Here is a 24,601-nt window from a genome sequence, read left to right as displayed (position 1 = left end):
AGATTTCTGGTAACACAAAGAGACCTCAAGATGGCGCTGTTCTTCAGGTGGTTGAAGTCGTTCCTGGGCTTTGTGATCTACTCTCCCATATTCATTTCACCATTTGTCTTATTTTGTAACTTTGTACATGTTTGGTCTAGTATTTTCAAGCTTTTTCTAGTTTTATAAAGTCAATTTAACCTGAACTCTCTGAAACGTATATGTCTTTAAGAGATCGCAACAAATACACTGTTAATCATAGACATAAATCATAAAAAAGTTGAATTTGTATATTTTTTTCAATGGAATAAAATTGAATTTATACATGCAACACTTTCCCAAGCGCCCATAAATTAAATGAACATTTGAAAAAAAATTGTTGGGTCTTCACATGTTATACATATTGAACTATTTGCATTCTTACAACCTCTAGCAGCCTCTTTCTGTTCTAATTTCTATGATAATACCTGTTTTTACAGTTTCTTTCTACACTAAACGTAGTATTTTTGGCGATCTTTATGCCGGCAGGATGGTGGGGTTCAACAAAGTACGAAAATATCCAGGAAATAACAACTTGCAGCACAAAAAACCCAGCAAATGTCTACCAAAATATGATTTAAAACACCAATGCAATGCTGCAGGATTTACATGAAGGAAAAATACAAACAACAGCATGCCAATGACCAAAGTTTGATAAATATTTTTACAAAACAGCACAGAAAGACGTATGGAAACCCTGCCATGAGGTGGTTTATTTGCTTTCTAGGCGTGCTTGAACGGCAGCACTGAATCATCCCCCAAACTGACTGTATGTGAACTCTGAATGTGTCTGTCTGCCTTTCATATGTGTGAACAAAGCAAAAAACGCTAAACGCAAGAAAAACAAATGCATGACTGGTTGACATCTTTTTTTTAATCAAATTCTTCTTCTTATCTCAACAGCGTCTTTGGTTTTTCTAAATACTTTGATGCAGCAATTGTGACAATAGATGTCAAACTTTCTTGGTTTTCCAGGAAATAAGCTACATTTAGCAAATATTCCCACTTTATTCGTTGCTAAGTGCATGACCCTTTTTCCAGCTTAAAGTCACTTAGGTGCACATGTCAAATTATACAAAAACTTCAGGTTTCTCATATTTTACATCAACAAATAAACAGGGGAAGGGAGGACAGGGACCATTCTTACAGAAGCAGTTGATCCATCAGACAAACTGTACAATAACACAACATTAACAATGTGTTGTTAGAAAATACAATAGCAGATGACGTCAATTTAGAATTAAACGTGAAAGAATGTGGACTTAACTGGGAATGTAAAGGGGAATACAATCACATGTAAACATCCTCATGGTGTTCCTATACTAAGCAAATATTAAATGGGCTGAATGAGACTACAGGAATACCAGACAGGTCTTTGAAAGACTTCGAAAGTTCTGAGATTCAAATTAAGAATGAAACAAGGGAGAATAATGAAAAATATTATTTTAAAAAAGCACAATTTAAACTTAACAAAAACAGTTAAAAAACAATAATTACAAAATGTTTAACAAACAAACAAATAAACATATTCCTTGTCTGTGTTGATTATTTCTTTAAATGGGGAGTGAAACAGGAGCTGACAATGATATGTTTTGTACATTTCATTTGAGCCATTGTTATGATTTGGCTTTCAGGTTTTCTGCCTACACACACAGTCCCACGTTCGTACTGAGAGACGGACGTGTGTGTGTGTATAGCATGGTTGTTTCTGTTTGTGTTGCATATGGTAGATAGAGGGATAAACACGCTGAGGTTACCGAGTTCTGCGCCGGACACATGTGTTTGGCCTGCGTGTGAGCACGAAGCCCTGTTTGCAGAAGCACTTGTACGAGCCGGCCGTGTTCACACAGCGAGCGTTCTTGCATGGACTGACTCGAGCTCCTGGTTCTGCACACTCATCAATGTCTGGAAACAAAAAACACATGAATGTAAGCTGTTAAAAAGGAGACAAATCGTTGCTTGACAGTGGTTTATAGTTTTAAGGAACACTCCACCGTTTTTTCATATTAAAACATGTTATTCGGGTAAGTAAGACGAGTTGATACAGACCTCTTGCGTCTCAATGCGTGCACTCAATCGCCCTGGCGCGCGGAGCTACTTGGCTAGCACTTAGCTTAGCCCAGTTCATTCATTAGGATCCAAACAGATGGACAGTTAGAAGCGACCAAACTCCTCCACGTTTTCCCTATTTAAATACAGCTACACGAGTAAAGGCGCAGTAATATCATCACTTCCGCTCCCTCTCACTTCCGTCAGGAGTGATGATATTACTGCGCCGAGTCGAAGTGCTCCCAAGTGCTATTCCGCCATACATTATAGTTATCCTTTTTATCCGCTTCGAAAAGCGCCACGTTTTATTTTGTGTCGCCATACTTGGTCGTTTAACTACTCGTGTAGCTGTATTTAAATAGGGAAAACGTGGAGGAGTTTGGTCGCTTCTAACTGTCCATCTGTGTGGATCCTAATGAATGAACTGGGCTAAGCTAAGTGCTAGCCAAGTAGCTCCGCGCGCCAGGGCGATTGAGTGCACGCATTGAGACGCAAGAGGTCTGTATCAACTCGTCTTACTTACCTGAATAACATGTTTTAATATGAAAAAACGGTGGAGTGTTCCTTTAAGCTCAGGTGTAAAAAAATGTTTGCAAGATAATATTTTCAAGTTCCGGAATTCTTTTTCCATTTGTGAAACGGGAGAGGGAAAAAAGGGTAACACTTTACAATAACCATCATTTATAGATGGTAAATAGACCATTTATAAATGGTAAACAGGTAGTTTATTAATGTTTAATCATCATTATAAACCGTATATAGGCCATTTAGAATGGTGAATAGAAAATGTAATAATGTTGAACTATAATTTATAAATGCCAAATAGATTACTTTACCATAAACAAGCATAATTATTAGTTTATTAATAGCTTTACACTCATTATAACATTTTTAACACCATATTAAGTATGTAAATGATTTCAAAATGATTTAAGAAATTGCTTGAAAACATTTAAAGATTAAATATGTATAGAATTTTGTAAATGGTTAATAATAATTGGTTTATAAACCATCTATAAACATCACTTAGATGGTTATTGTAAAGTGTTACCGAATAAAGTTTGCTAGGATAATTTTTCGATGTTACTTTTTTTCTTTTCAAAACAAAAAAATATTTTTTTCAGGGTAACAACTGATAATAGAAGAAAATATTCTAGGATAAAAAAACATTTTCAAGTTGTGTTTTTATTTTCAACTGTGAAAACAGGTGAAAAAAAGTTTTGGAAAATTATTTTTTAAATGTTTGTGTTGTATTACTCATTTTGGCCACAAGGGGCAGAAGTGTAGCACTGTCCCATGTTCAAAAAAGGACTAACGTTTTAACAAGACGTGACACTAATGTGATGTTTAAGTACTGGAGTTTAGAGTGAATGGAGAAATTAAAATTCATCTGGAAGTGATTTTAGGTTCATTTAGAACATGGGGTAGTGCTGCACGCCAGCCTCATGTGGCCAAAATGAGTATTACAGCAACAAACACAAAACTAAAAGAAATACATCTGTTTTTGCAGGTGGAAAAAAAGATGGGAGAAAAAAGCATTACTGAAAAATAATCCTTGCAAACTTTTTTCTTAACAACCCATTTTTGAGTCATAAACACAGGAGGGAAAATAGATTTGATTTCTCACTTGCCTCTCAGGGCTTTCATAGTAAATAGTAAAAAAGGAAATAATGCTCAGTGCTTAATATAAAGTTACTAAATATACATATTACAGTATGCATTTACCTTTATTGGCTATTGTATATTCCTTCCAATTAACAAGTTACAGAGAAAAAAATATTTTTGTAAGACTAGCAAGTGCAAACCTATACAGCGGGTGCGGGAGTGGTCCAGCCTAAAGCCTGGGTTACATTCACACATGGTGCCCAGGTAGGAGCGGACACAGCGGCCATTTGCACAGCTGCATTCATCCGAATCCTCCTCTGAACTGTCACCTTTTAAGGACAAAAAGACAGGAGAAAATGTGAGAAGAAAAGGAGGCATATAGATGAGAGTGTCTTATGTACAGTGTGATTGTATATTGACAAATACACTACCGGTCAAAAGTTTTAGAACACCCCAATTTTTCCAGTTTTTTATTGAAATTCAAGCAGTTAAAGTCAAATGAACAGCTTGAAAGGGTACAAAGGTAAGTGGTGAACTACCAGAGGTAAATAAAAAAAGGTAAGGTTAACCAAAACTGAAAAACAATGTACATTTCAGAATTATACAAGTAGGCCTTTTTCAGGGAACAAGAAATGGGTTAACAACTTAACTCTATGGAGTCTTGGGCTATTTTGTCCATTTTTGAATTTTTTTTGATTTTCTATTTTTAGTCATTTTGTGTCTTTTGGTGTCTTTTCTGTCATTTTGTGTCTTTTTTTGGTCATTTTATGTCTTTTTTAGTCCTTTAGTCCAACATAAAATGTGATTTTGAATCTTTTTTTTACTTTCAAAACACTATCATGCTCAAAAAAGAATTTTAAATGTTGCAAATGTGCATTAATTTCAGTACAGTGAGACATTAAACTGCATCATTTTCAATTAAATTCTGGGAAAGTTGGTGTGTTCTAAAATTTTTGACCAGTAGTGCATGTCGTAGTTTTACCTGGGTTGTAATTGGCGAAAGCTGCCAGGAAATCCTGCTCCCCATCGGACTCGGTCTCCAGATGCATCTCACACAGTCGACTGAACATCTCTGAACACGAGGAATAAATGTATGTTTAGCTCAAGAGACAGAAGAAGCAGAAGCCGGCAGTCAAAGAGGAAGTAGTCAGTATAATCACCAGAGTTTCTGGGTGGGCAGGTGTTACACTCGGGCCCCCAGCCTCGACCGTAGTGACAGCAGCACTCAGAGTACGTCACCACCAGGCCGTTCCTGGGCTCGCTGCAGATCAAGCCCTCGTCAACCTGCAGGAAACACACGTCCTTGTGGGCTGCAGTGCGATCTGGGTAAAAAAGGAGGAATAAAAAAAGCACAAGGTTAAAGGTAAAAATGTGGGAACTGTCAAATTACATTAAAGTTCTTTGCATGTGTGTTTTGAGTACAGGAAGCCACAATCGGCCGGTGTCTGAGCTTTAAGATTCATATCAGGTTGTGGAACAGTGTTTTTGATAAAAGCCATAACATAAAAATTATAGTGAATGTAAATTTTAAAGATTAAATGTCACAAAGTGTAAAGTGTTTCACACGTGTAAAGCCATAATAAATAAATAAATACAGTATTTCGCTTGGGGGAAAAATCATTACAACAGCTTTAATCTACTGATGGATGATGGAAAAAATAATATATATTATAAAATTTTATTATAAAATAATAAAAATGCAAAACAAACGATTCATGTTAGTTTATATAATTAAAAAAAAAAAATATTAATAATGTATTTACATGCATTATCAAATAAATTAAACAACAATATGCACATTTTAAATTATAAATCCCAGTGAAGTTGAAAATAAGTGCAAAAAGTATACCCATCCATTTATTCTGTACACATGCCTAATATAGTTAACAAAGATCAGGAGCCTTTCCAAGCATTTATGAGCCAAAGTGCAGATATTAGTCTGTCCCATAAAAGAGTGTGTATCTGTATAGTTGTCATACAGCTTATGTGTCCTCTGTTAGTAATAGATACGGAATTAAAAAAAGCCGAAATAAACTGGCTTGGTATTGTTTGTGTGGTTTGGAGAATTGGTCATGGCACATTGAAGATAATACACTTTAGTACATCATAATATGTTTTCACACTTACAAATATTAAAATAAACAATGTAAATCTAGAGTTACCTAACTTTTAAAAAGTTAAAAAGCTTAAAAAGCCATGTTTACAATTGAAAGCACCAAGTAACTTGGCACTATTAAAGAAATATTTTTAATTGGTGCTCTATGCTTGCATGTACATATATATATATATATATATATATATATATATATATATAAACCATTTAATAAGGTATTTTAGTCATCAGTTGCAACTTTATAATGTCCATCCAAATAATGTTTGAATAAATTGGTAATCATTTATAAATACACTATATAAATGTTATATAAGTGTGCAACAACTGTTAAAATACCATTAATTATAGAAATACTAAACAACATTAAACATTATGAATGATCATTTTATAGTTTAACAGTAAAATAACTATTAACTTAATATGAATTAACTATCAATTTACCATTAATTATATATATTTATCATACAGTGTTATCTGTGAACTCAGGACATGAACAGCTTTCAAATGCTGAGTTTGTCTTTTCTCAACCAGAACAAATAAATGTTATCATCTACATTAACACAGACACAACCTGATTTTTTTTAAAAGTGAGATTTAGACATGCAGAGAAAATGCTAAAAGGAATCACTTTTTCTCACACTGAACATGCTCAGATATTGCTTTGTGTGCATAAATGCATACATTCGATATGTATTTTAAATAACTACACAAAGAAATATCCCTCCATAGAGTGGGAAACTGTCTCTGTAAAGCTGGTAAGAGGGGAAACATGAAGCCAGTTCAGGCGAGATGGGACACAAATTGGGAATTACAAAGATCAACATGAGTGGCAGATGTTGAGGTAAGCCAAAACTCATTTTGATTGGTCATGCTCAGGTGAGCCGACGCTGATTTTTACCCACCGTCATAGACGCACTGTTTCAGCGCTGCACTGAAGGTGAGGGGAGGGTCGCAAAAACAGTGAAAGGAGCCGGGCGTGTTCTCACACCTCCCATTCTTACAGTACGAGGGGTCCTGGCACTCATTCACATCTGCAAAGGGCACCACAGACACTGGTTACAGTATGAACATCTGCTTGGAGCCAGCTCTTAGTCTGCAGGTGGTGGACACAATAATTAAAAATTAAATTAAATTAAATTAAAAACTTCTGCTGCATCATGAATTTCAGTACAATAATCCTGCAATAAATACTGCTTTAGTGAACTTAACTGCACAATGTTCAGTTTTTCCTCAGACTGTGTCACAAATGTGTATATTGAACTTTTTGCAGAGAGTCAAATCTGACACCATCCCATCAAAAACTGAACATTTGAAGCTGCAGTGATATTGCATTATTACTGTTATTGTGTCCACCCCTGTATGTCCTGTTACCTGTTACTTTCTATGTTTCTACTATCAATGTTGCATGCAATTTTCAATTTTCAGACAAAATAAGCTTTGGTCATGCACAACACTGCAGTTGGTCTTTAGAAAACATGCAACCACTCTGTGATATCTGCAAAAAGGCTGCAGGTTAAAACAGGAAGCATGGTTGCAGCAACACTTTATTCTTTTATCTAGAGATAAGAAAACGTTTGCAGGCAGTTTGCAGAGAAAATGATACCACCATAAAGGCCAGTGTGTACTGCGATGTGGATGTAGCAAGTTTACTTTGTTCTTGTTATCAGTTGTTTCTGGAAGCTTGAATAAACCAAGTATGGTGTAAGTAGACTCTGATCTTAAAAATCAGAGTCCAGTATGCATCTAGAAGGCAAGTTTTCCAACCTATTTATAAGTCCAACTGTTCAAAATCCAGGCCATTATAGGACAAACACATTCATTCAGTCCCTAGTCCATAACAAAGACTTTTGACAAAAACAATTCCAGTCCAAGTGATGAGTGCTAGTAATCGCCACTTTTCATGGAGACAAGAGCTAGCCATACTTCATGTTTTTAATAATTATCCTGGGTGAGATTAAACACATTATCTGTCAGCTTTTCTAGTTTTGCATCTCTTTCATTTCAGACAAAAGAAGGCTTTCCAGGTGCTTCACACGTGGCGCCGTTCCATGTCAAGATGCAGCAGCTTTGATATGGAGGTCCCTCTTTACATCCATGCTGTGGGGAAATCCTTGCCTGAGAAGCAGAAGAAACTGCGAGCTTGTGTTTTATTTTCTCTGGCAGATGCTTTTAGTTTCCTTCCGCTTTGGACTGATTTTCAGCACCCTGAGACATGGCGGGCCAATCACAACAGTTGATCTAACATGAGACGAAGTTGTTTGAGATGAAGACTGTGAGACCTTCTGTTGAAGCCGCGATCACATCGATATTGAACAAACTGTAAGGTTTATTTCCAAGAAAAGAAGAACTGTACTTAAAGCTTTTCTTAAACATATAACATGCAGAAAATGACTAAATACTTGATGTCTCCCTTGTCACTTATGACACTAGAAGTGTGTAGAGGTGTTTGAGACCCTGCCTTCTGACACTATTTTACAGAAGCCCTGAGGACTCACGGCACTGCAACTTAAGAAAATACATGCAAATACACAAAACAAGCAAATTGAGAAAACATCTTCATCAAATTGACAACACATGCACAGCATTTAGAAAATGTGATTAATGTGTTGTGTTGCATCTATTTGTATTGCTTTTTCTTATTGTGTTGTGTTGTGGTCTTTGCAGTGTGTTTTCTAAATGCTGCGCATGTGTTGTCAATTTGATGAAGATGTTTTCTTAATTTGCTTGTGTTTTTTACGGAGCCCCCCAGGGGACACGGGGAAAAAAAAAAGATGGGTGAAAAAAAAAATGATGGGTGAAAAAAAAAAAAGGACAGACTTTTGCGAGATCCTGAGATACTTTTGCGAGATCCCGAGATACTTTTGCGAGATCCTGAGATACTTTTGCGAGATCCCGAGATACTGACGAAAGAAGAGGAGCAATGGAGGAGGACTTGGAGAGCTTTTTGACTTCAAGATCTGTCCCAAAAGAGGACAAAACTTGCATGAAGAGAGATAAGGTGAGCATAGTAATAGGCTAATATTATATAAATATTCATTCATATTCATTAAAAATTAATTAATCAATGTAGCAACGCAGACCCCGAGTCAGTGACAGCTAGGGCTAATGTTTAAGATAATACTCGCGCTCATTACTTCCCTGCTCTAACCAGTATGTATATTGTATATACAGTCTATGACAGACTGTATATAAAAACGCTCTAATGTTGTAGGATAATCCGTCAGTAAACAGTAGAAGTAGAGAGAAAAACCGACAACAAAAAAGAGGTTCTAATTGGACAACTTTGTCCACCAACGAGAGAAAATGGAGAAAAGTCTTGAGGAAGACGCTGACAGAGGAAACAGCTTCTTGTTCTTCTTCTTCTTTTGGGTTTTCCCGCAGACCAAAATCAGTTGATCAGATCATCAAAAAATCGCTTCCATCTCCCATTTAGTGCATTAAATAAACGAGCGTAAAAACTTCTATGAGCATTTTCGAAAGTTTTATCGAATCTTGATGTTTCCTTCAAGCTTTTCTCATACAAATTCTTCAAAATAGGCAGAGAAATGTTTTTATGGAAACATGACTTGTGTGGCTGAGGAAATCCTATTATGGCTCCTTTAATCCACACTGAAGTCACAACCCAAAGCTTTTGACCACAGGTGAGGCTCAAACTGATTCATCAGCCCCTTTACTTCTATCTTTAACATCACAGCCTTCTACAGGGTCAGCCAAAGTTCCTAAACCACATTCCCAAACTCAGAGGCAAAGCTTTTTGTCCCAACTGCATAACACTCAGCTGCAAATTGCTGCAGTAAACCCTGATGGCCACAAACTAAATCATCAGCATCATCTTCAGACCAGAGCCTTCCAGTCCTCGGCTCAGGTGTGTCCATAAATATGACAAACAAAAGATCACCCACTCTAAGCAACATGGTCTCACAGAAATCCGTGAAATAGCCACGGATTTCGCTTAACTCAAAATCCGTGGAATAGCCACGGAATCGCTCAAATTTCCGTGAAACTGACACGGATTTCGCTACAATGCAAGTTAATGACAGTCATATCCCGTGGCTATTCCAACATACAAAGTGATTATGTACATTCACTGAGTGAAGATTTGGAAAATAAAAACATATATTTCTCGCTAGAAATGTGATCAAAATCCATTTTTATGCAGAAACTAAGTCAAAATATTGATTTTTCACAAAAAATGAGAGAACTGTCCACCATGTTTTTTGTTCTGACCGCTGGGACGTTGAAAGTCACGTGACTTGGAACAAACCAATAGCCACGGGATATGACTGTCATTAACTTGCACTGTAGCGAAATCCGTGTCAGTTTCACGGAAATTTGAGCGATTTTGAGTTAAGCGAAATCCGTGGCTATTTCACGGATTTCTGTGAGACCAGGTTGACTCTAAGGGTGAAGGAACAAAGGTTTGCCACATTTGCATACAACACTTCCTATAAAATACCAACATGATCAGAACATGGGTTTCTCAAATTCATCCTTTACAGTATGTCAGTTGCAGCCTTCCTTTGTTTTTACAGAGGGACATTTTACTGCACGTTTCCAACCTCTGGCCACTACGAAGAAAAACCTAACTCCAAGTTTAAAACAGAATTTTTTATCAAAATTTAATCAGCAAACTGGGACTCAATGACTGCGTCAACCTGGCCTCTTCATTCACACGACCACAGCATTGGCTTCAGGTTTTATAAAACCACAATGACGTCCACAGCCACTCCTTATTTTCTAAAATTTTCAGCAAACGTCACAAAATCCCTGATTTGGAAAAAAGTGGCCACTTTAGGGATTATTTGTAGATGTGAATGGAGATTTGACATTTGATATTTTTCAATATTTACATCTAATCCACAAGATATTCAGGCAGCAAATACAATAAAAAAGGAAAACTATTGTTAGGTAATAGAATATGTAAGCCTTAATCAAACTGGGTATATGTGAGATATTTTAATACAACTATTTCTTTGTTAATTACAGCAAAAACAAACTGAGCTGCATAAACATGCAACAGATGACATCATACTCTATAAGTTAAATGCAACTATTTTTATCATCACATACAACATGTAGATTATGTATGAAAGTATGTTTCTTTGTCCGTTCACTATCTGTAACATTGACCTTGATTTTAAAATGCATGTTCTTAATTAGTTTACCTCATTAGAAATGACAAGAATGTCTTTACATTGTGCAGTTTAAGTGATTTTTGTTCAGGATGGCTCTAAAAGACTTTTGCCATCACTGTGTTGTATGTACTGTTGTTCCTCTGTAATCTGCCCCCTCATCAATGTCAGTAACAGACTCAAAGCTACAAAGAAAATCTGTAAAAACCCTCTTTAGTCATTTAAAATGTGAAGAAAACACATTATTCTATTCTCGCCTCCGTAAAGTTCAATGACGCCTACAGAAAGGTTAGTAAATGTGTTCACCTTCTTCGTTCAACTTGGCACGGAAATCAGTTTTCTTCTCTCAAACACTGCATCACACAAGTGCAGACAGCCAACACTATTTTTTTGTCTTTGTGCTGTTGCTCTCTATAGCCACAGGGTTTACTGTACACTCACCAGCCTGCTCCTCAGGAGTCACACAACTGTTGCGGTCGGTGGCCAGGGTCCAGGGTGGGGAGCAGATGCAGTAGTACGACCCCGGAGTGTCCACACAGTGACCGTTCTTACAGTTGGCCGGGTCCCCACACTCATTCACATCTGCAGAATGAAAAGGTAGACTCACAGCTCAAGATAAATCCCCCGGTAGTAACACTACTGGTCAAAAGTTTTAGAACACACCAACTTTTCCAGAATTTAATTGAAAATGATGCAGTTTAATGTCTCAGTGTACTCTGAAATGAATGCATATTTGCAACATTTAAAATTGTTTATTGAGCATGATAGTGTTTTGAAAATAAAAAAAAGATTCAAAATCACATTTTATGTTGGACTAAAGGACTAAAAAAAGACATAAAATGACAAAAAAAAGACACCAAAAGACACAAAACGACTAAAAAAAGACACAAAATGACCAAAAAAGACACAAAATGACTTACAAAGACATGGAAAGAATTAAAAAAATGGACAAAATAGCCCAAGACTCCATAGAGTTAAGTTGTTAACCCATTTCTTGTTCCCTGAAAAAGGCCTACTTGTATAATTCTGAAATGTACATTATTTTTCAGTTTTGGTTAAGCTTACCTTTTTTTATTTACCTCTGGCAGTTCACCACTTACCTTTGTACCATTTCAAGCTGTTCATTTGACTTGAACTGCTTGAATTTCAATAAAAAACTGGAAAAATTGGGGTGTTCTAAAACTTTTGACCGGTAGTGTACATTAATATAGACTATTCTGCAGTATTTCACTCACCTGCTATTGTTGCAATCACACACTTCTTCTTGTTGGAGTCTGGAGTCCAGGGTCGGTTACAGTTGCAGTAGAAGGACCCTTCGGTGTTGACGCAGTGGCCGTTAGTGCACAGAGACTCGTCGTGGCATTCGTTCACATCTGAGGAGGAACATGCAACCGTAAAAGACAAAAGTCATCTGTATATATATACACAAAATTATGTTCTAGTAACACTTTTAGATTAAATCTGATTGGAAAGGTGTCTATGTAAGTCAAGTTAGGCTGCCAAATAATCAAAAAAGGGTTGCATTCATTTCTGAGAGTATACGTGATCTTTTCAAATGGAATGCAACAATTATTTTCAGAAATCATCTGGCTATGGTGAGATGGGAAATGAAATTCTATGTCACTGCACAAATATATTTCTAAAAACTTATTTTGGAATTTTTTTAAATGCCCGCAAATTATTGTAAAATCCCCCAATAAACAATATTGATCCAATCAGGAAGATATAGAGTCAGTGAAGAACATTATAATGGAGCGTGACACATATTTTGTACAGAAGTTGTTTTGGTGCCATTTCAAACACTCACCGATGCACTCGAGGAGGTTACTGTCGTAGTAGAATCCCTGCTGACAGTAGCACTCGTAGCCCGGCTGCGTGTTCTCACAGCGACCCTTCTTGCAGATTTCATCAGCAAACAAAAAACACTCGTCGATATCTGCAGACAAGGAAGGAAAGTCTCTCAGGAACAGGCCGATGATTATTTTCCCATTAAGTTGTTTGAGGTAATGATGATGAATCTGATAAGAACTGAAAACTTATTTGGTACCAAAATATTTTTGTTTTTCATTTTAACACAGAATTTCAGTGGAAATGCAGGACGATCTTAAGACTGTGCATGTGAATATGTGCTGTACATGTTGTGTATTATCTACCATGGTAGACAGGCAGACTGTACAGGACTCCTTCATCATTGTAGAGGCCTTGGCCGTTTGGACACAGAGAGTGGAACTCGGCTGAGTGGAGAGGACGAGGCAGAGTTTAATAAACAGTAAGATAAGGCTTGATAATGGCAAGAATCATAATCATCCAACTGAGTTGATCTGATGCATCCGATTTTCATTTATTTTATTAAGGTATTTTTAAAAATCTTTTTTTATTTTTTTTAATGAGCATACTTGGCATCCTGTGTTTATTTATGTATTGGTATTATTAGCATAATTGTTAATGTTTCTGTTTCTCTGCTTTTTTGCCTCCCTATATATTATATATTATTATAATACTATGTTTTTTGTTTTGTTTTGTATTTATTTTTCTTTTGTGGTTCTTTGTTCTGATGTACCCTTTAAAAAACAAAAATGTGGAAAACAGCTGTGGAATAAGTTATGTCTTGTACTGATGCTTATGAATGCTAATTTCCAATAAAATATATATATATATATATAAAAAAAAAAGAATCATAATCACTTCATCAATATTTTTTTAACAGTTTTAACAGATTTTCTCTCTTTTTTTCTTCAACTAAAAGACAAATAATATAAATGTCACAAGTATATATATTTTAAAAAATGTTTTAAATTATAAAATGTATGAAATAAAAATAACAAAATGCATAAATCTTTAAGTTGTAGATGAAAATAAGTTAGACCAGAACTATCTATATTTAAATGGAAAAATAAAATAAATGAAAAAATCAATTAAGTTGTAGATTAAAAGACAGAAATACATTTGATCAAAAATGTTTAAGCATGTCACAAAATAAACATTTTATCCCAACTATCCTGCTTTCATTATTACTGGAAGCCAAAATCCTTATCAAAAATGAATTGGGATTAAACACCCAGCCCTCAGTAAAATATACACTTAGATACAGATGCATTTATTAATTTATTTAGCACTGCGTAACCCAACAGAAATGGAACTAAACAATAACCTCTGACCTCTATGCATCTTTGCACTCTGTTTTTTAATGTACATACTTGTTGTAAATGATGCACACTTGTACACTTGAAATGTAAATATAAATTAAATCTCCTTACAATTTGCACTATATCACACCACTGTAAATCTGATTCTGATTCAATTATCAACGCCACAGTTCTCAAAGTATGAAGTATCTGAATGAAATATGAAGTGGTTGGAGTCAGGTTGGACACACTGGAGGAGGTGGTGGAGAGATGCACCGTCAACATGTTGGAGGCCATCCTGAAATATCCGGAGCATCCGCTACACAAAACATGTATGGACCAAAAAAACAGCAATGGACGGCTCCTCTCGCTTCGTTGCAGGACGGAGAGATTGAAAGAATCCTCGTTCCTACATCAGGCCGTCTCAGATTGTCTCAGACTAACTGAGGCCCCGTTCACACGAGGACGGTCTGAACAGAAGACGCAAAAGTGGCGTCGCGTCTTCACTTTTTATTCCGCGTTTAGACGAGCATTTTCGGGAGGAAATCTGCTGCATACGGTGACGCAAAAGTGTGTGAAATTCGATTGTATGCAGCCAGGCAGCATCACTTAAAGCCATAAGAGCATCTTTGGGCATGCAGAAGTTTTCACGCCACACATTTCCATCAGCTTCTCCTTCCACAAAGTTCTCCACCATCACTAGATCTCCCAGGTCTCGTTTACAGCCGTCTGGCTCGCCTCCGACGAATTGCTGCATCCAAAATGTGATAGAGGTTTTTAAAGATCCTTCTCTGTTCAGTAATACTATCTGTACATATCCTGTACATTTGGTGGAAAGACTCCTGTAAGTTTATTAGAGCTGCCAGAGCAGCTTGAAGGTCCCACGCATGGAAATAATCCCACATTTGTTTATTTTCCTGTACTGGAGCATGTATGTGACGTAAACACATACGTGACGTGAGCAGATCAGATCAGAGTTTTGTGTTTTGTCAGTGTAGACGACACGCTACGGAGGAGCGGATTCAACTTTTCCACTTTGGAAGGTGATTACAGATTTTTGCGTCTTTAAGCCCCCAAAACGCCGTCACCGTCTAAATGAAAGGCACTTCCGATAAAATATTTTGTTGTTTTTACCCGCGAGCGTCCTCGTGTGAACGGGGCCTGAAAGATCCTCGTTCCTACATCAGGCCGTCTCAGACTGTCTCAGACTGTGTCAGACTAACTAAAATTCCCCTCTGGGATAAATAAAGTAATTTTGATTTGATTGATTTTATACTACCTCAACAACTTTTCAATATTAAAATGTTACCATTATTGTCCAGAGTGAGCTACAAACCCACCAAGTTGAATGTGTGTACAGTGAACTTTACTGTAAATGTACCTGACTGGGAGACAGGACAGGGATAGATCTCACAGTGATCTCCCCACCCGACTCCGATGGAGCAGCAGCACTCCTTCTTGGTGACGTTGGTGGCCAGGACGCTGTCGCAGAACACAGTGTCGTCCAGATTCAAGTAGCATTCCTTCTTCTCATCTGTCATCACTCGAACTGCTGCAGGAGCAAACACGGCCAAGGTTAAGAAACAGAGGTTCTGAAGTGTAAATCCAGTGGACCTCAAATGTGCAGTTCTTGTAATTTTATTTATGTTTTGACTTATAGTATATAGGATTTGGTTATATATCAGCAACAATTTTAATTGTTTGGCTTTCAGGCCCTCAGATTGGTCTGAACTGAAATGTTTTGGGTTGGGGACAGGCAGGGATCAAATGTTCAGGCTTGGTTTAAGCTCTGGGATAAATGTGGGTCTGCAGTAAACCAGAAGGAATCAGCGCTGGCTTACCCTCACAGCTGTGTTTGTCCTCTGAGAGGACAAAACCGTGATTGCAGGCACACACATAGGAGCCCGGTCTGTTCTCACAAGAGCCGAAGGGCTGGCAGAGACTTCTGTCTGCGGCGCATTCGTCTATGTCTGAAAGGGAAATCATGTTTGTTTCAATCCAAACACCATCTGAGTAACAAACAAATAGACTGTTTTTGTTAAGAAAAGTAATTAAGAAAACATTTGGTCACTGAGTAAATAAAGTGTCCCTAGCATGTACGCTACGTTTTACCCACAATGCAATGCTTCACATGGTGTAAGATGCAATATAATAACTCTCTGAACCCCAAGCCGTTTCAGGGCGTTTTTAACTCACTGTGTCCTTGTATTTCAATGCAATATATATATATATATATATTGCATTGAAATACAAGGACACAGTGAGTGGCGGCTAGAAGTGTGAACAACTCAAAAACACAACTCTTTTGTCCCGAATAAAACAGTTAATGAAAAAAAAAAGAAATTCAAGCTGGATTTCTCTGCTAAATCATTTTTTTAAATAGGAATTAAATGGAATTTATATATAGGCTACAACACTTTTCCAAGTGCCCACAAGTGTCATGAATATTGGGAAAAAAACTTGGCTCTCCACATGCTATACATATTGGACTATTTGCCTTTTTTACAAACTCTACTTGCAGCCTCTCCTGTCCTCTCCTCTCTGCTCTGTGTAAACAGATTTTCAGTGAATATTTGTCAAGTGACCGTTTGTCTCAGCAGAATTAATCATGGCTTCACAGTGTCGCTGAAGAGCAGAATAGAATGTCATACATTTCTTTTGGGGTTCAGAGGATAAAAATAAATAAAGATCCTGCAATAAAACAAAGATTTAAAGTGCTCACCCTCTCTTGCATGTGAATTAGTTACTATCAAAATAACAGGCAGCTTCCTGTTTCCTAATAAAGGTCTGACCATGGAGATTTGAGGAGACTGACCTTGGCATCTCCTGCCTCCGACCAGCGTGTAGCCTTTCTGGCACTCACAGTGGTATGAGCCCATACTGTTGATACAGCGGCCCCTCTGACAGTTTGATGGCCTCTCACACTCGTTGATATCTAAAGGGGAAGGAAACAAAAACAATGTTGGAATGCGAAGCATGTGGTGAGCAGGATTAATTATATGAACTCGGTCACACTTTATTTGGACAGTCCCAGCACTGATTAGTTATCAAGTGACAATGAAATTAGTTTCAGAGTGATGAATTATTGCATTTTGGTTGCATGAATACTAATAAAGCAGATACAGGGAGTTTTAAATTGCTTATGAGACTGTTGCCTCAAAATATGTATACAATAACAAAAATAGCCAGGGGGTTTATCAGACTACACAAAAATGTATTAAGCATCTTAAAGGCCTTCTTGTTGTTGAATTTGAAAATCAGGTTGAGATATTGCTTGACGTCCTTCAGTGAAATAACAAAATTAATTTTTTTTTATTGCTAAATTTACATTATGATCTAGGAATTTTGCCAAAAGCATTATCCCATTTATTCTAATCAAAATAATTAATTGGTTTTTGATACCATAATTAATCATAGCCACAACTAGATAAGCAAGGCAAGTTTAATTATATAGGACATTTCAACAACAAAGTACTTTTTACAAGACATCAAAAGCACCAAGACAAAGGGCAGAAAAACAAATTTAAAAAGAAGATTAAAATTAAAATGAAAACAAAAACAAAAAAGAAACAGCTAAAACAGAAGCTAAATACAATACATGCAAAAAGCTGTGTTTGAATTAAATTTTAAATAAATACAGTTTTGAAAACTAGAAAATTTCCTCTGGGGAAATTCTGAAAGGGCCACGGGGGCTACTGCCGGTGTGTGTACACTATGATGAGATTCTTCAGAGATTTCAAACTATGCCCTTTAACCTCAAAATGTGTGTGTGTGTGTCGCGAAAAATTCGTATTCTGTAGAGAAAAGTAATAGCACACCGATCCCGATCAAACGGCATGTTTTGATGTATAATTTGTCCTGCAACTCTTCAAGTTGTAGGACTAGTAGCGGGACGAAATTGCGTCTGGAAGAGGACCGAGAAGAAATCCACAGTATAACAGTAGTGCTCGGGGCAGCCATTGCTGTATGGGACCAGTGCTCGGTGCGATTGCCCCGTGGCCCTAATAAAGTCAAGATCTTCATGACACAAAGTGGTGGTGCTAACTACCGTTTTTGTCCACAGGGGCCGCCAAAATCCCCCTGAAATGAAAGTTCCTTGCAGTAGCTTTAACCCATAAGAACCCATGGTGACACCCGTGTAACAAACACGTTAAATCTTCTATTTATTGTTACTAGGCTAAGTTTAAACCCATTTAACAATTCTAATCCGTTAATAGTTTGTCCTGTATTGCATTTAACTTGTTTTGACCATATTCCCTGAACAAATTAAAGTCACAATTTTGATAAACAAAAAGACACATGGTTATTTGTATTTATTTATTATCGATTTTTTTTATTATTATGCTACTTAAAAACAAATCTAAAAAATAATTTGTTGTTAAACAGAACTAATAATGTCACAATTATGATATGATAGATGTTGTGGAGATGCAGAGAAAACGGCAAATTTGTGTCTAGTTTTTTTAAATTCTAAAATACGAAATATTATAAACATAAATATTATAATCATAAATACTATAAGCGCCCAATGTAACGTTTATGTCACATCACAGATCTTTGACATTTAGGGATAGTGTTTTTGAAAACACATCAGAAATGGTGGTATATACCCCATAACTTTTTCTGATTTAATGAGCCATTCGCAGTTTCACTGTACCGGCCGTGTGTACTTATACTTGCATGGCTTAATCTTTGAGACAAGCATATGCTACTGGCAGGATCAACCAGGTAACTGGATAACTGGGTCTGGGTTCTTATGGGTTAAAGTGCATGGTGTGTTGAATAACACTTGCCTTCACAGTGGCTGCCTTCCTGTGTGCGCTGGTATCCCGGGTAGCACTGGCACTGGAAGGAGCCTTCTGTGTTGATGCAATGGCCGTAAGCACACAGCCTGACGTCCTCACACTCATCAATGTCTGTTTGAGAGAAGGAAAAAAAAATCAAATGGCCATAAAATCTCTCATTCCAGGCGATCTATGCAATGTCATGTAAAGGTTAAGTAAGCATTACTCACCGCTGCAACCTTTGCTGTCTGAAGACGGGAGGAAGCCCTCGTTGCACAGGCAGCGGTAAGTACCAGGGAGGTTCTCACAGCGACCGTTAGGACAGATCCCAGGCTTCTGACACTCATTAATGTCTGGGGAAACATGGAGGAGACATTAACCCATAAGAACCCAGACCCATTTATCCTTGAAAGAAAATTATGGGAGATCTACCACAGACCAAGTGGACCACATAGAACACATTTATGATGTTTTTTAAAAATACTACCCTTAAATGTTAAAGATATGTGATGTGACATGTATGTCACATTAGGCATTTATGGTATTTATGTTTATGATATTTCTTATTTTAATATAAAAAAATTCAACACGTTTTCTGCTTACAGAGACACAAATTTGCCTTTTTCTCTGCATCTCCACAACATATATTAAAATTGTGACATTATTAGTGCTGTTAAATGGGTTAAATCCAATAAAGTGCACCATATTAACAGAATAGAATTGTTAAATTGGTTATAATTATAACAAAAAAATAAGCTTTTTGAAATTAGCTACTTTTTCACATTTCTGTTTCCAGTCACTTAGGGATTTAATGAATTAAGGTGAAAAATAAAGCTGAATATGGGAGATTCTAGAAGATTTAAAGTGTTTGTTACACCTGTGTCACCGTGGGTTCTTATGGGTTAAAGGAAGATCAACACTGAAGGGTGTTAAAACCTCTCTTCTTCATCATTCTGCCCCTTTTAATGAGAATTGGGGTTTGTGCACAGTGGATTTTTAGGGGAAGATAGCAGGGCAACAATAAATGCAACATAGAAGTGAAGTGCATCATGTGAAAGCTGGAACATGAAGATTAATTTGAGATGAAGCTCAGCACTGTGTGTCAAGTTGTTCTGGGCATAAATCTCTTATAAAAAACACAGAATGCATCAATTGGGAAAGCCATATAGGCATTTAAGGGTTCAGGAGTTGTTGCAGCACTTTTGATATCATTTGGGGTTGATATCATTTGTTACATACATTTGGTGCTGAATAAGGCCATTTAAAAAAAAAAATCAAGAATCAATAAAAACTGTCAAAACTCCTCTAGAATATTACATCATTACACCAAATGTAAAATGGAACAACATCAATAAATCCATGCTGTAATTTGGTTTAAAAAACTTTTCGGCGATTGGATGGCAAGCACTTCTGTTCATTAAACTGCTGAGAAACCCCATTGACAAAATTCAGATGAAAGCTATATGTCTTCTGAATGCTCTATGTCTTTAGTTTGTGGCTGTAAAGTTTCATGATGCTGTGATCATCCAGAGGTCACAGCAACTCATTTTATACAGTGAGGTCAAATTTCAAGAAATGCTCCCACTGCAATGAACTGGCTACTATGGGAACTAACAGCATCCCACATGAATAAAATCGGGCTTGTTGAATCCAGAGTCTCAGCTCTACAGTGATGCCAAATTTATACAGTTCACAGACTGCTTAGTTCCCTAATATGCAGAAAGATGCATATGCAATTGGCAAAAATATATGCATGAAAAAACTATGTGGTGTTTGCCTTATAATATTGAGTCTGCAAGAGCCTCTGAAGGAGGAAAATATAAAGGCCAGCTGATCGGCCAGGGGGTTAAAGGAAGATAAACACTATAGATTGTTTAACCCATAAGAACCCATGGTGACACCTGTGTAACAAACACTTTAAATCTTCTAGAATCTCCCATATTCATCTTTATGCTTCACCTTAACTCATCAAATCCCTAAGCCTGAATCCCTACTGTGTGACTTGAAACAGAAATGTGTAAAAGTAGCTAATTTTAAAAAGCTTATTTTTGAGTTTAAACCCATTTAACAATTCTACTCCGTTAATAGTTTGTCCTGTGTTGCATTTAATTTGTTCTAACCAAATTTCTTGAACAAATTAAATGAACAATTTTGATATATGTTATGGAGATGCAAAAGAAAAAGGCAAATTTGTGTCTCTGTAAGCAAAAATGTGTCTCGTTTTTTTCTATTTTAAAATTAAAAAAATCATAAACATAAATACCATAAACACCCATTGTAATGTATATGTCACATCACAGATCTTTGACATTTAGGGGTAGTATTTTTTTTTTAAAAACATCAAAAATGTGTTCTATGTGGTCCACTTATAGAACACATCCTTTAAGGATAACTGGGTCTGGGTTCTTATGGGTTAAAGGTGGGTTTTTTTTGCATTAAAATAATTCTGTCATAATAACTGCACTCACCGTAGCAGGTTCCAGAGCGGGCCTCGTGACCAGGCAAGCAAGGAACACACTCATATGAGCCTGGTGTGTTCTCACACTGCTCAGTGGGACAGGTGTCTGGGTTCAAACACTCATTTACATCTGGAACAAGTGAGAGAAAGTGTCATGTACCCAGGTATGGATTTGCACGCAGACACACAGACATATCATAGTGACACACATATAATAAGTGTTTTGTCAGTGTATGCACAGCCATAATAATCAGTGTCTTTGTACCTTCACAGGCTGGGTGTCGGTGTGACTTGCTCCTAAAGCCGCTGTGACATTCACATTTATATGAACCGGGCAGGTTGACACACTGGCCTCCGACACCGCAGATGTCCTGCTTGGAGCACTCATTCACATCTGCAAAACAGACAGGATAGAGCAGATGCAGGATCTGATCATTTCTCAAAGAAAAAAAAACACTTTAACTTAGAAATCACCGAGCATAACTTACCTATGCACTTGAGTCTCCCGTGCTGCACCATGTGTTTATAGCCCTGACGGCAGAGACATTTGTAACCTCCTTCTATGTTGACGCAAAGGCCTCTGCCGTGGCCGCACGGCTCCGAGTCACATTCATTATCATCTGGACCACACAAGAGAAAGACAATGACGAACCATAATAAAAACAGTGTTTAAAATTACAGTGACAATGTAATGACAGCAATGACAGTCAACTACTTCTCACTTGCTACCAGATCCTTTCACATGGGTGAGAAAAACTACACAGCTAACCTTACAAATACATTTATTTCACTCCAGGAAGACTTAATCACTAAGTTATTGTATTTTTTGTACAGACTTGTAGTTATTTCTGGAAAACATAAAACATTATTTTTAACCAATTAACCTGAATCTGTTGTTTTGGCAAAAATGTGTTTCATACTGTTTTGTACTTTCAAATTTACTTAATTAACCGAGAAAGAAAGAAAAATCTAAAAACGGGCATTATCATGAAATTTTAACTTTCCGACATTCCATAAACATATCATAGGTTATGAAAGTCTCTGTTAGGAAAATTGTGATTTTTCTGTCAAATCACTTTATTCTACATGTCTCATTTAAAATTATGCAAAACAACTTTTGGAATAACTAGATCTTGTTAAAAACATTAAATTCTGCTGCTCAGCAACACTGTGAAGCCATGATTGATTCTGCTGAGACGAACGGTTTGAGTTGTTCAAACTTCTAACCATGATTGTGCTGCTTCTATGGAGCTGGAGGACTTATATACAGTGAAATACAAGGCCACAGTGAGTAAAATGTAAAAAGAGCAATGAAATGGCTTGGGCTTTAGAGAATAAAATGATATTTATGTTTTTAAAAAGGGTACTCCAGCTAGATCCAACATTAGCATGTCCTATTTATAATGCTGATCTTGAGGCAGTACCCATATATTACTCGGTAGAGCCATTGATTAAAAGTCATGCATTGTTAAGTCGCCCTCCTTTCTATCGATTGTGTATCTATCTGTGAGAAGGAAAAGCTGCACATGCATAAGAAACTTCAGGAGAAATTTCTTGTCAGGATCTATCACCAGCTCCTCTCTCCTCTGTCTCTACCATGGAACCTGGTCTCACAGGAATCCGTGAAATAGCCACGGATTCGCTTAACTCAAAATCCGTGGAATAGCCACGGAATCACTCAAATTTCCGTGAAACTGACACAGATTTCGCTACAATGCAAGTTAATGACATATATCATATCCTGTGGCTATTCCATGGATATTTTTTCCTATTGGTTTGTTCCAAGTGACTTTCAAGGTCCCGGTGGTCAGAACACAAAACATGCCGGACAGTTCTTTAATTTTTTGTGAAAAAATCATTATTTTGACTTTGTTTCTGCATAAAAATGGATTTTGATCACATTTCTAGCAAGAAATATATGTTTTATTTTCTAAATATTCACTCAGTGAATATACACGGGATATGTATATATATATATGACTGTCATTAACTTGCATTGTAGCGAAATCCGTGTCAGTTTCACGGAAATTTGAGTGATTCCGTGGCTATTCCACGGATTTTGAGTTAAGCAAATCCGTGGCTATTTCACGGATTCCTGTGAGACCATGTTGCTACCATGCCTCTTACCCTCACAGATGTTCCTCTGCTGGTTGAGATGGTAGCCAGGATGACAGTGACAGATGTAGCCATTCAGGCTGTTCTCACACTCTCCATGACCACAAATGTTCCTGCTTAGCCTGCATTCATCTGTCTCTGCTTCAAAGAGGGAACACGGGCATCATATATATGCATATATGCATATATATATATATAGATTCATATGTGTATTTGAAGCTCATGCCGTACCTAAATCCCTCTACTGTATCTTTAGCCATGTTCACACTATTCAAGTTTTTAAAAAGCCAATGACAGGTGTGAGTCACAAAGACGGAGCAAGTTGCTTTTAACTGTATTGGATTTCTGAAAGAAATCTAAATGAACACACAAGAACATATCCAACACTCCTTTAGGAATGTTTTTTCCTCTTTTTATAGAAACAAAGTCTCTTACATAACCTGCTCTCTGATACCAGCAGGGCAACACTTGCTTCCATAAAACAAAAAGAGTGTGAACATAGCCTTAAGGCTGGTTCATGCCTTATTTTTTTTAATAGACACGACATGCAAAGTGTCCAAAATCGTCAGTCAAGCATTAGAGAAGCATGCATCGGACTAGCTTTAACTTTATTGTTAACTGGACTCTTCTATTTCTATGCCTCAGGATAAGTAAATAAGTCTTTTGCATGCTCTCAAAAAATATTTATTACATGGAGAAAGTCAACATGTCATTTCTGAGTGATGGACCCAAAGTTCATCACAGAATCTTCTCCTACTGGGGAATGTGGAGAGCTGTTTCTCGTTTTTTGAGGCGTACAAAACATGAACCAGCCTTTACAGAAGAAACTCTCCATAAGCAGAATAGATGTCTGAGTCAGTTTGCAGAAGAACTCACGCAAGACTTTTGTCTGTGTTTCGAAGGGGTCATTGCCTGGGGTCATTCTGACGATTGTTGGAGGGGTGGGTTTAACAACTGTGGATCCAACAGAATAGAGATGAGGTGGACACGCTTTAGGAGGAAACATGACATGTTGAACTTTAGTCCTGACATTTTTAATTGCACCACACATGGGGAACATTTCTCTACGATAGCATGGATGGATTACTAAATGGGCATACCGGGCACAATTGTCAAGGGCCCCCCTGGCTCTAAGCTACAAAATGTCATTCAAAGACACACATACCAACCAGGAGGAGAAGCAGAAATTATTAGAAATTACT

The 24,601-nt window shown here is 37.0% G+C and overlaps 1 protein-coding gene across 3 annotated transcripts in view; it reads right to left on the bottom strand.

Annotated features, from left to right (window-relative positions):
* Positions 1–852: 852 nt before the first annotated feature.
* ltbp3 (latent transforming growth factor beta binding protein 3) overlaps positions 853–24,601 on the bottom strand; it is a 53,544-nt gene continuing 29,795 nt past the window's right edge. Inside the window, exons 10-28 of one of the 3 annotated variants that reach the window (XM_059352027.1) lie at positions 24,276–24,353; positions 23,412–23,540; positions 21,773–21,904; positions 21,550–21,678; positions 21,295–21,414; positions 19,057–19,179; positions 18,836–18,958; positions 16,858–16,977; positions 15,884–16,012; positions 15,424–15,594; positions 13,071–13,151; positions 12,725–12,853; positions 12,153–12,290; positions 11,359–11,499; positions 6,688–6,816; positions 4,833–4,994; positions 4,655–4,744; positions 3,873–4,001; positions 853–1,923 (exon numbers count right to left, since the gene is read on the bottom strand). In XM_059352027.1, the coding sequence (XP_059208010.1) occupies positions 1,772–1,923; positions 3,873–4,001; positions 4,655–4,744; positions 4,833–4,994; positions 6,688–6,816; positions 11,359–11,499; positions 12,153–12,290; positions 12,725–12,853; positions 13,071–13,151; positions 15,424–15,594; positions 15,884–16,012; positions 16,858–16,977; positions 18,836–18,958; positions 19,057–19,179; positions 21,295–21,414; positions 21,550–21,678; positions 21,773–21,904; positions 23,412–23,540; positions 24,276–24,353 (2,405 nt within the window). In that variant the 3' untranslated portion in view covers positions 853–1,771. The remainder of the gene's footprint in view (positions 1,924–3,872; positions 4,002–4,654; positions 4,745–4,832; positions 4,995–6,687; positions 6,817–11,358; positions 11,500–12,152; positions 12,291–12,724; positions 12,854–13,070; positions 13,152–15,423; positions 15,595–15,883; positions 16,013–16,857; positions 16,978–18,835; positions 18,959–19,056; positions 19,180–21,294; positions 21,415–21,549; positions 21,679–21,772; positions 21,905–23,411; positions 23,541–24,275; positions 24,354–24,601) is intronic. The other 2 variants (XM_059352028.1, XM_059352029.1) reach the window with 2 other exon arrangements.

Source organism: Centropristis striata, chromosome 15 (assembly GCF_030273125.1).
Source record: "Centropristis striata isolate RG_2023a ecotype Rhode Island chromosome 15, C.striata_1.0, whole genome shotgun sequence".
Classification (NCBI taxonomy): Eukaryota; Metazoa; Chordata; class Actinopteri; order Perciformes; family Serranidae; genus Centropristis; species Centropristis striata.
This window is presented reverse-complemented; position numbering and strand designations above follow the sequence as displayed.